This window comes from Bos indicus, chromosome 13 (genome assembly GCF_029378745.1).
Source record: "Bos indicus isolate NIAB-ARS_2022 breed Sahiwal x Tharparkar chromosome 13, NIAB-ARS_B.indTharparkar_mat_pri_1.0, whole genome shotgun sequence".
In the NCBI taxonomy this organism is placed as follows: Eukaryota; Metazoa; Chordata; class Mammalia; order Artiodactyla; family Bovidae; genus Bos; species Bos indicus.
The window spans coordinates 34,777,254-34,792,045 of NC_091772.1; the positions used below are offsets into that span (position 1 = coordinate 34,777,254).

General features: G+C 42.0%; 1 protein-coding gene across 18 annotated transcripts in view; it reads right to left on the bottom strand.

The window, feature by feature from the left end:
• The window catches only part of SVIL (supervillin), a 256,109-nt gene that overhangs the window by 149,990 nt on the left and 91,327 nt on the right, over window positions 1-14,792 (bottom strand). For 11 of the 18 annotated variants that reach the window (XM_070800956.1, XM_070800955.1, XM_070800954.1 and 8 more), the window contains exon 1: window positions 5,947-5,971. The exons of the other annotated variants lie outside the window; for them this stretch is intronic. In XM_070800956.1, the coding sequence (XP_070657057.1) occupies window positions 5,947-5,956 (10 nt within the window). In that variant the 5' untranslated portion in view covers window positions 5,957-5,971. Of the gene's footprint in view, window positions 1-5,946; window positions 5,972-14,792 lie in introns of those variants that run through there. 18 annotated transcript variants of the gene reach the window in all.

A 14,792-nucleotide genomic window follows, 5' to 3' on the forward strand; every position in this document is an offset into this window, starting at 1 on the left:
GAGGTTAGCAGAGGTAAGATATTATACGTAAGACAGATAAACAACAAGGTCCTACTGCATAGCACAGGGAGCTATATTCAATATCCGATGATAAGCCATAATGGAAAAAAATATGAAAAAGAATGCATATAACTGAATCACTTTGCTGTACAGCAGAAATTAACACAATACTGTAAATCAACTATACTTTAATAAACTGTTTAAAAAAAGAAGTCCTTACAGTTTAAGGCTAAAACTGAAACTTACGAGTCATCTTTGCCCTAAAGAAGATTAATAATAGTACTCTCTCAATAAACATGGCCATGTGGTAAGTGCCACTTTAAGTGTCTTTTAACAACTCAACATGCCAGGTACATCACTGTCTCCATTTTACAGATGAGGACAGGAGACAGGTTGAATTACTTCCCATGCTAATACAAATATGGGTGACCCGTGAACAACATGGCTTTAAACTGCATGGGTTCACTTGTAAGTAGATGTTTTGCAATAAATACAGCACTATATGATCTGCAGTTGGTTGGTTCCACGGATGCTGAACAGTGGATCAGCATCCCATAGGAGAGCCACCTATGGGACCTGAGTTTCTGGGGATTTTAGTACCCGTGGTGGGTCCTGGAACCAACCCCCTCAAATACTGAGAGATGCCCATTAATAACTAAGAGTGTTAGAATGTGAGGCTTCCCAGGTGGCTGAGTGGTAAAGTATCTGCCTGCCAATGTAGGAAATGCAGGTTTGATCCCTGGGTTGAGAAGATCCCCTGGAAGAGGAAATAGCAACTCACTCCAGTATTCTTGCTTGGGGAATCCCATGGACAGAGGAGCCTGGTGGGCTACAGTCCATGGGGCCACAAGAGTGTCAGATACAATCGAGCAACTCAAGAAGAACAACAAACAACAGTCTGGCCCCAGGGGTCACACAGAGAGGCTGTAGTCACACAATAGGTCTGAACTTTCAAATAAGTGAATCACACAAGCAAACCTTTCAAGGTAAACAACAGCATCTACACTGTTTAAGGAACATACCAATTTCTAAATTGCTCTTCTTAAAAAGTACCACATCACAATAATCTTAGCTTGTTTACTTTAGGTTTAATTCAACAATTTTCTAGACATTGGTCACCTGGTCTTTCAACCTTTTTAAATGATCCTAATTCTCTCAATCATTAAAAAAAATTTAAGAGTGTATTGTCTAGCATATTTCCTTCCCCCAGCAACATGCAAAGCAAAGTTAACATGGCACTCGATTAAATGACAGATAGGATTCCAATTTTATCAGCAGTACCTTCTGGACTTAATTACTCATTTCATTTAAAAGTTAAAACTGATTATTCCTCACTTGTCCACCAGCAGTATAAAAACAGAACTGTTTAAAACAAAAACATGTAATTACCTTCCTTCTGGAAAAGACTTGAATGAGTCAGAAGTGTTAAAAAGAGAAATTTCACTGGAGCTCAGCAGATAAGGACATCAAATGCTTTCAGCGTGTGTGTGTGTGTGTGTGTGTGTGTGTGTGTGTGTGTGTGTGCGTGCGCGTGCCTGTGTGTCTGTGTGTGTGTGTGTGTCCCATTCATCAGTTTCACCACCACACAGGTATTTACTGAACACCTGCAATAACAGTTAGGAGACCTAAATACCAGACATACCAATATCGACTATAAGTATCAAACCATTTTCCAAACCTGTTTAGATACACTTAGAAATATCTGCCACTTGGAAATACCCAATTTTCAGGATAATTAAGAGTTCACCATACTTCAAACAAACCTCCACACTGATTTCTTCTTATTCCTTTCACCAAGTTTAAATTGAAGTGGATAGTTGCCCTCCACAATTTGCAACAACATATCATACCTCTTCTAAATAAGACCAAATTCAGTCTTTGTTTAAATCTTGATCCACTCAAGGTTCTTTCAACAAGCAGTTTGTTGGTTTATTAGAATTTCACTATTTGAGGAAACTGTGTTTGTAGCCTTAAGACAAAAAGAGGTAAACCTGTTCTGACCTTGGAGTTCAGGCAATTAGGACAATAAATATGCATGATGTTCTAAAATCAAACAAAAATCTACAATAAATCGATCTACAAGGCAGATCTCAGGTACACAAAATCTCACATAGCTAACTTGTTAATCTGACGTTGGGATTTACTGTACTGCATTGATATTTTTTATGCAAACTGTATGGCGGATTTACTGTACTGCATTGATATTTTTTTATGTAAAGTGCATGGCAGGTCATGTGTTTCTCTTAAGAACAACTGATTTTATTTTAAACTTCAAATAATATGTTAGTAAAATCCTAAAAATGACAGTACAGAGGGCAGCCAAAGTGCACCCAGTAATGCTATCCTTCTGTGTGGTCTACACAGAGGCCAGGGTGCTGGTTGGCTCTTAGAATCTTCTGTCATGTGCCAAGGGGGTGTGTGTTTACACGTATGCATATATATGTATGCTGTTCTCCATGCTGCTGTCTGTTTAAATCAAAGTCAACTACAGGATAAGCAAATTCACATTAAGAAACTCTGTCCTGGGGACATGGGTAAACCAATGACTGATTCTTGTTGATGTTTGGTAGAAATCAATGCAATACTGTAAAAAAATTATCCTTCAATTAAAAATAAATAAATTTTACAAAGAATTTTGTCCTATTAGGGAACTATATTCAATATCTAATGATAAACCATAAAGGAAAAGAATATTTTTAAAAAATGTATAGCGACTTTCCTGGTGGTTCCAGTGGTTAGGACTCCATGCTTCCACTGTAGGGAGTGAGGGTTCAATCCCTGGTCAGGGAACTAAGATCCTGCATGCCACGCGGTGCATGGCATGTGTATATATGTTGGGCTTCCTAAGTGGTACTAGAGTGGTAAAGAACTTATCTGCTATTGCAGGGACCTAAGGGAGGTGGGTTCAATCTGTGAGTCTGGAAGATCCCCTAGAGGAAAGCATCACAACCCTCTGCAGTGTTCTGGCCTGGAGAATCCCATGGACAGAAGAGCCTGGTGGGCTACAGTCAAGAGGGTGGCAAAGTGTCAGACACGACTGAATATGCACACATATACACATAACTGGATCATTTTGTTGTGCAGAAGAAATTAACACAACATTATAACTCAACTATACTTCAATTAAAAAAAAAAAAGAAATTCTGTGCAATTAACTAAAAAGTCTCCAATCTGAAAGTAAACGCTTTTTGAAGCTCTCCTGAAGGGATCCTCCCATATGACCATGACGTGGGGTTTCTGGGTGAACTCCAAGGTGCACAGTACACTTTTTGCCTGTGGGCTCTGGGACCCAATAGATATGAGACTTCTTTCAAATCAGTGTTTATGTGGCTCTCCATGGCATGAAGGATGAAAAATGGCCTGAGCAGGCCCAACTGGATAGCAGATGGGGAATATGTGATTTAGAAGACTGATTCCTATTTGAATATTGCATAATCTGGCCAAGATAGAAAGAGGTTTTCAAGTCTTAACACACAGTATATGTCATGGGCCATATAAAGTTGTCCCTGAAACCTGAAAACACACAATATGACGACTGTGGATGCAGCCTACATGGAGACCTGAGACGACCACCAAGGGGCTCACGTGAGCATGAGGGGAGCGGGCTGTTATCAAGGGTGGGGATGGCTAATCCAGCTCTCTTTAGGATGCGAGACTATTGAATAAATCTGATTTTACAGAAAGCTCTAGAATAAGCCTCAAACCCAACAGCTGCCCCCTGCTTAGAAGAAGATTCAAGACCTTAGCACATGATCGCAAGGGAGTGGGTGTTTATGGCAGAGTTCGTCACATGTAAGTTTTGCTTTATGTCTATAAGGTCACAGAAAGGAAAACACTGTCTTTTCTGACAGCTATGGGCTGCTGACAGCACCCTGACAAGGCCAGGCTCTGCTGTGGAGCAGGGGCCTTTTGGGGGCCTTGGGCAGAGTTTTGTTTCTTTTTTTTTTTTTTTTTAACATTAGTGGCTACAGGAAGCCAAGCCAAGCCAAGTCAAAGCTGGGTCAGACCCCAGCCCCAACAACCCGGCCTCTTACAAAGACCCATGATGCCTGGCACAGGCCTGGACCCTATAACCAAACCCGCTCACAAAACCCTGGGCTTCATCACTCATGTGTGACCATCCAGAGGCACTGGTCCGGGCAGCCCTGGACCCTCGGCTGCCCCTCCACTTCCCGGTTACAGGCGTGGCCTGGCAGCAGATGCTCTGTGTGGTCACCACGTGCTCGAAGGCTCCAGAAGCCTGTGGGGGGAGGGGCAGGATTTGTACTAAAAGTGGCAACTCAAGATCCAGGCCTAAGCAGCCGAGGATGACAGCCGTCACAGTGGACAGAATCCCCCCAGTGGAAAGATGATCATACAGCCTCTGGAATCTAAATGGAAATGCTAGAGATACAGATGTACAAAACAAACATACGGTTACCAAGGGCGAACTGGGAGGTCAGGTTTGACATATACACACTTTCATACTATATATAGTAGTGTGTATATGTCGCTTCCCTGGTGGCTCAGACAGTAAAGAATCTCCCTGCAATGCAGGAGATCCCCCAGAGAAGGGAATGGGTACCCACTCCACTATCTTGCCTGGAAAATTCCAGGAACCTGGTGGGCTACAGTTCCTGGGGTCCCAGAGAGTCGGACACAACTGAGTGACTAACACTACTGCTACTACTACATAGAAAATAGATAGCTAATAAAGACCTACTCTATAGCACAGGAAACTCTACTCAATACTCTGTAATGACCTATATGAGAAAAGACTCTAAAAAGGAGTGGATGTATGTATATGTATAACTCATTCACTTCGCTATACAGCAGAAACTAACTCAACATTGTAAATCAACTGTGATCCAATAAAAATTAATTTAAAAAAATAAACAGAAACTGAAATGAATGGTCCTTTGAATTCCCTCCTCAGAAGGCTGACAGAAAGCACTGCACACAAAACCATAGATACGTGTGTTTTTTTTCTCAATCACCCATGTTTAAGTTCTTTTATATACATTATCATCTTAAGGACATGAATCAAAGGGGACTTTTCAATACCAGAGAAGAAATATCTTCATGTGGATGGTGGGTCACAGTCTGTAAGGAGAATGAGGAATTTGGGATAATTTGTTGGGCTGTCAGACTTTAATGACTCTTCTGCCAAAATGATTTGGTCCGTGAAAGCTAAGACTATCCAGATGTATGACAAATGTTTACGACCAGGGTCAAGTGTGTTTACTCTTAGGCAGTTAGCTTTTAAAACAAAAGAGCTTTGTCTAAAGATGAAGTGAATGCAGCCAAAGGTGGTATTTAAGGCTCCTTGGAAGAGTCACCAGCTCACCACTGCTTCCAAAGCCCACCGACTCACAGGCATCAGCTGGCAGTTAGACGGCGGTATAGACAGTGAGGCCCATCTCTCATGGCAATGTCTATTTTTAAAGGCCAGCACACGCACACATACAATATGATAAGGTTTCCCTTAGAAAGTCGGAACGGCCAAATAATTACCACATTTCTAATTTTAAATTTGAGTTAACAAACACCAAAGCAGGAGCTGAGGTTTGATTTTAATTTTTGCACTACTAAAATTAAACTAGAAATGTCATGGACTCCCTGCCTCCTCCTTATCAGTGACAAACTACACTCTCAAAAATGTAAGTAGATATTGTTTGGCTTTATTCATACACATCCACGCAGACACATACATCTGTGAACACAGATAACAGGAAAGGGAAGTTCATCAGTTCACTCTAATGAGAAATCTCTGTCCACAGAATAATATCACGATGCCTAACCATCAGATTCCATGTTTCAGAATATAATAAATTTTAAAAGACCATAGTAACAGTGTTACAAAAACCATAAGAGCTGTGAAAAGGGAGAGTTTATGTCTATGTAAACAGATGTCATATACAGATTCTAAAAATGATCAAGGCACTCATTCAAATCAGGAAAACTTACAGGTATCCATGGCTGGGTTGCTCTATCTTGATTGCTAAGCTGAAAATGAAGAAGAGGCAGCAAGAGAAAAAGAAATATGGAAAAGTAGAAATAAAATAGAAAGAAGATGAAAAGGAAAGAGGAAGAAAGGAAGGAAAGAAGGGAGAGGGGAAGGAAGGAGAAAAAGAAAGAAAAGGAAGGAAGGAGGCAGGGAAGAAGGGAAGGGAAGGAAGGAGGCAGGGAAGAAGAGAAGGGAAGGAAGGAGGGAGCAGGAAAGAGTAGGCCCAGGAGGAGGCTGACTCTCCTTATATTGTCCCTAAATGCTTACCCACTCCTTGGACAAACCAAAGAAGGTCAGGTGGTGACTTGGGTGGTCACCCGAGTTGGTTATTTTAAAAACATCCAATCAGCACAACAGCTCAGCTGAATTGTTTCTGATATATAGTCACCCGATCCAATTAAATCCATGCATTCACCCACACTGGACACAAGGGTTAAACAGGGGCAGTGGGAACCACCCCGACCTCTTCAGTCCGGGTATTTAATAATGATGACTACCTTCTTCTAAGAAACTGGTAGTATGACTTGTTGCCCTTGTAGGGGGAAAAAATCACTCCAGTCTGTTCGGATTTTCATTGTAAAGAAATGCAGTGCAGATTTATCGGACCCCTGGGTTAGTCTACACCCAAGGACACTGGCGTTTGCTCTGAGCTGTTCAGATGAGTCAGTGGCTGGGGGCAGAGTGAGAGGAGGCTCATCTCGTCCTGAGAAGAGCTTCTCAGGTAAGGTGGCCAGCACTCTGGGCTGGAGAGCTGGGTGGGTTGGTGGGGAGGCATTCCAGATAGAGAAGAGGATGCAAAAGGCAGAATGGGGAGGCCGTTGGTGCCTGGAACAGGGGCTGCCACTGTGGCTGGAGCACGGGGTGCAGAGGGAAGGGTTTATCAGGCGTCCAAAGGCCATCACACCAGCTCCCTGGGCTGTGGGCTCATGGGCAGAGCTGAGGGCCACAATCTCGGATGTGGCTGGTCCTTCTCCATCCTAACGCATCCTTCTGCCCTCAATTTCCTGCCTATGTTTTTCAAGAGTTCCCATCCTCATTTGCTATACACACACCCACGCACGCACCCACCCACCCACCGGCTTGAGAGCACAAAGACCCCTAGAGATGCAGTAGGTCGACACCCGGGTTTTAGGTGGGAGGCTGGGTGACAGACGGGTTCACTGGGTAGCCTCCGTTCTTGCCTTCCTATCCACGTTCTCAACTGTCAGAGGTTCACAGGATGTAGACATTTGGGAGAAAATACACAGTACTGTCAGTAGCCAGGTTGGTACCCCAAAGAGACTGGGATGAATGCCAAGTGGTGGCGTGGTCCACAGGGTAAGTCCAAGATCTCACACGAGCCCTCATCACAGAAGAGTTCCCCACAGCACACAGCATGGCCCCGGCTCCCAAAGGACAGCTTTGGGGTTTGTATAAAAGTTAAAGGCAAACACAAACCCCAAACCCCTATAACAGTAATTTCTCACAAAACTCCATGACCTCAAGCCAAAACGCAGACTGAGGAAAGAGCCAGGAAGCATCCAGAGAACATGCTGGCATGGTATTAGATTACAGCCCTCCATCCCCAAGATCACTTTGGTGCTGGATTCATAGTGATTCTATCCACATCAAGCATGAAGCCAAGTGATGCTTAAGGTGTTAGCCTGAAGGTTCAATGTTAATGACGCTAGTGACGGTGAGACTGCAGAGCGCCTCTCTTTGGATACATAATTCAAAATGTGCAAATGAACATTTGATGTTTTCAGGGCCACAAAGAACCTGTAACACCATACCCTGTGTGTGGGTATGCGTGTGCTTGTACCAGGAGAGTGGATTAGTGCACTGGTGGATTTCCCTGGTGGCTCAGACAGTAAAGCGTCTGTCTACAATGCGGGAGACCCGGGTTCGATCCTTGGGTTGGGAAGATCCGCTGGAGAAGGAAATGGCAATCCACTCCAGTACTATTGCCTAGAAAATCCCATGGACAGAGGAGCCGAGTAGGCTACAGTCCATGGGGTCGTAAAGAGTCAGACATGACTGAACAACTTCAATCTGGTTCAGTGGCTCAATCTGGGAGGGATGGGGAATCCACAGAAAAGTCTCCTCTGAGATAGAAGCTTCAGTTTCTTTTGCATCACAAAGATGCCCTGAGATTCTCCAAACGGTCTTAGCACGTGCACAAAGCACAGATCCACTTCCCAGACCTGTGCTGTCCAACACATAGACCTGTTGCCATTTAAACTAGTCAAAATAATTCAGGTTGGAAGTTCAGTTCCTCAGTTGCACATGCCATATTTTTTAAGGGCCCAATAGACATCTATGCTTAGCAGCTGCCCTATAAAACAACTCCCAATGGAGAACATTTGTATCAATACAGAAAGTTCTCCTGGACTGTGATGACCCAGACTTACCGGCTGCCCTCACCTTGTGTCAGGGGCTGCAGGTGGGTCACTTCTGAGAGCTTCATTTTTATGCAAATAATCAGAACAAGACTTTAGTGTCTCTAAAGTCTTCATTTGTTCTTCACTTTTTAGGAGTCCAGTCCCTCTAAGAAAAATGCTGCAAACAATGACTCATCTCCTCTATGAAATGAACTTTCAAAAAAAAGAAACATTTTTCCTATACTTTTGGGGAGATATTCTAACCTCCTAAAGCCTGCTAATGCACCTGTTCAAAAACATCTGTGCAAGAAAAACATGATCATCATCAGAAACACTACTTGCCGGTAATGACAATTTTGACTCCCTGTCCTAAGTTATCTACCTATAAGTCTTATTTTTTCTTTTACTTTAAGCTCATTAATGATAAAAATCATCATCAGTTTCATATCAGCCACAGAGACGCTCTGCATAAAGATGAACTCTGAAAACTCTATCGGTTCAAATACCAAGGTAATTTGTCCTCCTCCAGTCTTAGAGCATCCATTTACCATCTGATTATCACTTTTATCTGGAGCTACTGAATATGTTATAATTTCTGTGTGTGTGCATGTGCTCAGTTGCGTCCTACTCTTTGCGACCCCATGGACTATAGCCCACCAGGCTCCTTTGTCCATGGAATTTTCCAGGCAAGAATACTGGAGCGGGTTTCCATTTCCTTCTCCAGGGGATCTTCTTGACCCAGGGATCGAACCCACATCTCTTGTTCCTCCTGCATTGGCAGGCAGATTCTTTACCACTGTGCCACCTGGGAAGCCCTATGTGATAATTTACTTTTAATGATATAATTATCTTGTGAAGCACAAATGTTGAAATGCTTACAACCCTATGAAAATAAGAATGTGCTTTACAATTTGTGCAAAATGTAGTGTAAAAACAGTGCTCACATACAATGTGGACAGAAAGGCAGCTTATGCACTACTTTGTAACACAGTCAGCTTTGCCTGATGGTAGAGGTGACCAGATGAATAATCTTAGAATGGAAAATGCACAGAAAGTGAGATTACAGGTTCCAAAGCTTCTATTGTCAGACACTAAAATTCTTACACAACAGTTCATCTGTGATGCCCAAGCTCTATCTAAACTCACTTCAAAGTCTTCAAGTAAAATGACTTTTATTTTTAATTTTTTTCTAAATTTACTAAAAAGATTCAAGAAACACAAAGTCTGAAAGTAAGAAGTAAAGCCGATTCAATGACTTATTTCTAGAACATCCTGGTTGAATGATATCAATGTATACCTTTGTCTCGGCAATGAACCAATATTTTATAGATAGTCCTTTAGGACACTGGAAAGAAAACAGGTTAAAAAAAAGTAGAGAGAGGGACTTCCCTGGAGGTCCAGCAGTTAAGAATCCACCTTGCCATGCAGGGTATGAGGGTTCAATCCCTGGTCGAGGAACTAAGATCCCACATGCCTCAGAGCAACTGAGCCTGCTTGCCACAACTTGAGAGTCCATGAGTGGCAAGGAAAGATCCCGCATGATGCAGTAAAGATCCTGCAACTAAGACTTACTTGATGCAGCCAAATAAATAAATAATTTTTTTTTTAAAGTAGAGAGAAAGAGGAGCCATACTTGCCTAACAGAACAAGAGTTTTTAAAAAGCTTATGAACTTTTTAACAGTATAAATCCTAGGGGAAGAGAGAACTGCAGAAAATGCAAACAGTAGGCAGATAATAAACCTAAAAAGCATCCCCTTTGGGCTAGGAACAAAGTGTTTTAAATTCTATCTTTTAAATATTTAAGGACACATGTAGGGTTGAAGATGAAAAGCTTCAGGGAACTTGAGTACGATGAGTCCATTAGAACCTAAGCTCCATGAGGGTGCGGATTTTGTTTTTTCACTATCCTTTTCCCAATACCTGTACCAGTTCCTGGCACATAGTAAGTGCTTGGAAAACAACTGCTAATAGACAAAGTGCCCCGTCTACTCCATTTGTGACCATGAAAACTGGGTCTCAGGCAGACCTCCCAGACTTGGCATGGTGACCATTCTGGAGTCTCACATCAGGAGAAACGTAACGCCCTAAAGAAGGTAAGACTACGTCAAGCTAGAGAAAAGCCAGTTTTAGTATTTAAATGAACCCAAGAGAAACGACCAGAGCTTAACCTGAAAAAAAAAAAAAAGTAGAAAATTCCAGAAAAAGGGACTGAAGACAGAGAATGGTGATCAGATCAATGGAGAAGGAAGAAATTGGCTGCACATTTCAGGAGAAGCAAATACAGGGAGAAAATCCTTTAAATGCATATGGATTCTCCCTCAAGACATTTCTCACCCTCTGCTGCTCTTCCAAATCTTGCACCACCACCTTCTAGACACAGGGTTTCCTTTCCAGGGAAGGCTGGCATATTTTCAAGCTCTGAAATCTTAGGATTCAGTTCAGTCACTCAGTTGTGTCCGACTCTTTGTGACCCCATGAACCGCAGCATGCCAGGCCTCCTTGTCCACCACCAACTTCTGGAGTCCACCAAACCCATGTCCATTGAGTCAACGATGCCATCCAACCATCTCATCCTCTGTTGACCCCTTCTCCTCCTGCCTTCAATCTTTCCCTGCATCAGGGTCTTTTCAAATGAGTCAGCTCTTCACATCAGGTGGCCAAAGTATTGGACTTTCAGCTTCAACATCAGTCCTTCCAATGAACACCCAGGACTGATCTCCTTTAGGACGGACTGGTTGGACCTCCTTGCAGTCTAAGGGACTCTCAAGAGTCTTCTCCAACACCACAGTTCTAAAACATCAGTTCTTCAGCACTCAGCTTTCTTTATAGTCCAACTCTCACATCCTACATGACTACTGGAAAAACCATAGCCTTGACTAGACGAACCTTTGTTGGCAAAGTGATGTCTCTGCTTTATAATATGCTGTCTAGGTTGGTCATAACTTTCCTTTCAAGGAGTAAGTGTCTTTTAATTTCATGGCTGCAATCATCATCTGCAGTGATTTTGGAGCCCCCAAAAATAAAGTCTGACACTATTTCCACTGTTTCCCCATCTATTTCCCATGAAGTGATGGGACCAGATGCCATGATCTTCGTTTTCTGAACGTTAAACTTTAAGCCAACTTTTCCCCTCTCCTCTTTCACTTTCATCAAGAGGCTCTTTAGTTCTTCTTCACTTTCTGCCATAAGGGTGGTGTCATCTGCATATCTGAGGCTATTGATATTTTTCCCAGCAATCTTGATTCCAGCTTGTGCTTCCTCTAGCCCAGCATTTCTCATGATGTACTCTGCATATAAGTTAAATAAGTAGGGTGACAATATACAGCCTTGACGTACTCCTTTTCCTATTTGGAACCAGTCTGTTGTTCCATGTCCAGTTCTAACTGTTGCTGCCTGACCTGCATACAGATTTCTCAAGAGGCAGGTCAGGTGGTTTGGTATTCCCATCTCTTTGAGAATTTTCCACAGTTTATTGTGATCCACAGTCAAAGGCTTTGGCATAGTCAATAAAGCAGAAATAGATGTTTTTCTGGAACTCTCTTGCTTTTTCCATGATCCAGTGAATGTTGGCAATTTGATCTCTGGTTCCTCTGCCTTTTCTAAAACCAGCTTGAACATCTGGAAGTTCACGGTTCATGTATTCCTGAAGCCTGACTTGGAGAATTTTAAGCATTACTTTACTAGCGTGTGAGATGAGTGCAATTGTGAAGTAGTTTGAACATTCTTTGGCATTGTCTTTCTTTGGGATTGGAATGAAAACGGACCTTTTCTAGTCCTGTGGCCACTGCTGAGTTTTCCAAATTTGCTGGCATACTGAGTGCAGCACTTTCACAGCATCATCTTTCAGGATTTGAAATAGCTCAACTGGAATTCCATCACCTCCACTATATAGAATCCAAATAATTAGAAGGGGTTTAGAAATCCTCCAATCTGGTGCTCATTTGAATAAATGAAGCCCAGCAAGGTTAAGAACATACCCGAGGTCACACAGCTGGTTATTAATCAACATCAGGGCTGCCCCTACCTAATTCTGCCATTGCCCCTAGCACTCCTCAGGGTCACACACCTTCAATGTTCACGGGAGATTTTCCTTCTCCACTCAGAGCAGGGAAAATGCTTCCTGAGAGCTCTGGGATGGAGCCCGAGGGTGGGGAGAGCAAGCAGCCTGTTTGCTGTCATAGATTTCACAATATTCTCCCCCATACACTTTTATTCCCCTTGCACCTTCATCCTGCAGCTCACTTTGGAATATTTAAATATTTAAGAACTGTGAGCTGCCTGCAAGCTCTCTGAAGTCTCGGGAGGGAAGAACGGATACCAATCCAAATAAATAGATTCCATCTCCCTGGGAGGCTTCTGTGCTGGGGAACAGGCTTCACAGGAGGCTTGCTCACCCTGGTCCCCTGCATCACGGCAACAGTCATCCAGTCACGGAACTGTAAAATACTCAACGTGTTCGATCAAAAATGTATGAAATCGTAAAGCCAAAGGATTATGTGTGTGTGCCTGAAATGAACATCTGGTGGAAATTAAGACCATGAGCATAATTTGCAGAGCTGTCTACCTTTTAGTGGCTTGCCCCATTTTTTTCTTCTTCTGTGTGCTGTGCTTAGTCAGTTATGTCCGAATCTTTGCGACCCCATAGACTGTAGCCCGCCAGGCTACTGTCCATGGGAATTATCCAGGCAAGAACACTGGAGTGGGTTGACATGCCCTCCTCCAGGGGACCTTCCCAACCCAGAGATTGAACCCAGGTCTCCTGTATTGCAGGCAGATTCTTTAAAGTCTGAGCCACCAGGGAAGCCCTAATCTTGTTCAAATCTATAGTCATGAGCTGCATTAGGTATCCAACACAATACTGTCAACAAATGATAGACACTTGAACGTCCTCTGTCTTTTGGTTTTGTCATACTGTTAAAGGAATAGAGGAATTGCAGAATTAAATGAATATAGCTGAAATCTTGTGACCATCCTAGCACATGGTAAGCTGAAATGTCACCTTCAATTTAAGAAACTCTCTAAGAAAATCTGTACACAAAAACAGGACTAAAACTTTCAGAAGTTATTTTTTCTCTTATAAGTGATTTCTTAATTCAACACATTTTAAGCTACTACTGAAAATCAATTGCTTTCCTGTTTGAGTTTCAGCTGGAGTGGCTTGTTCATTGTTGAGCGTGTAACGTGTGTGCAAATACAGTGTGTGTCTATTTTAAAATTTTGGCTAAATGTGGTAAAATCAGATACAGAATTTCAGAATTGTGAAAAAACCATGCCTTGAAATATTTAAACTATTTGAAGTCTTAAAAATATAAGAATATCCATACTATTTTCCTGTTTAGTGACCATATATATCTGAACCTAAGATTTCTGTCTACTTTCCATACTCAGAACATTATTGAGAGTCTGGAAAGAAACAAGAGACCTCTTATAACCAAAACACCTCATGTACTGGATGGGAATGTGAACTGGTACAACCACCATGCAAAGCAGTATGGAGATTCCTCAAAAAGTAAGAAGATTTACCAAATGATCCAGGAATCACACTTCTGGGTATTTATCTAAAAAATATGAAAACACTAATTAGAAAAGAAATATGTACCCTTCTGTTCATCCTGGCATTATTCATGGTAGCCAAGATAGGGAAGCAACCCAAATGCCCATCAATGAATGAAGGGAAAAAATGCAATATGCAAAACACACTAGATACTACTACTCAGCCATGAAAGAATGAAATCTTGCCATATGCGATGACACAGGTGGTCCTTGAGGGTATTACACTTAGTGAAATAGGTCTGATGGAGAAAAATACCATATGATTTCACTCATATGTGGAGAATAAAAAAACTAACTAAATGAACAAACCAAACAAAAGCAAACACATAGGTATAAAGATACGAAGAACAGAGTAGTGGTTACCAGATGTAGAGGAGCGGGCAGGATTAAATAGGTATGCTGAAGGATGAAAACAAAATTTTTGGTGGTGAGCATGCTGTAGGGTACACAGAAGTTGAAAAATAATGTACACATGAAACATAAAATATTATAAACCAATGCTGCTTCAATAAAAAATAAATGAAAAACACCAGTTCCAAATTATAGGTACATTATTTATAAAAGCCTTTTGAGTGAGAAACTAATTTTTCTTTCTTATGCATAATTCTAACAATACAGGTGATATAGGACATACACTCTAATGAAGCAAGCCAATAAGCTCTGAAATCCAAATGAATATATTCCATCTGAAATGGACAGGTTGTACAATTAATTCAATGTATAACCAGCAGCACAAGAATTTTTATCTTAATGCGGACCCTCAGAAGATGAGCTGTGCAAATGATTCAGAAAACAAAGGCAAGAGGATGGCCCAAGCACACAGCCATCCAGGGATGCCCAGAGCAGGGGCCAGAGCCTCACAACCGTACTACATCCAAGGTGGCATCCTGAC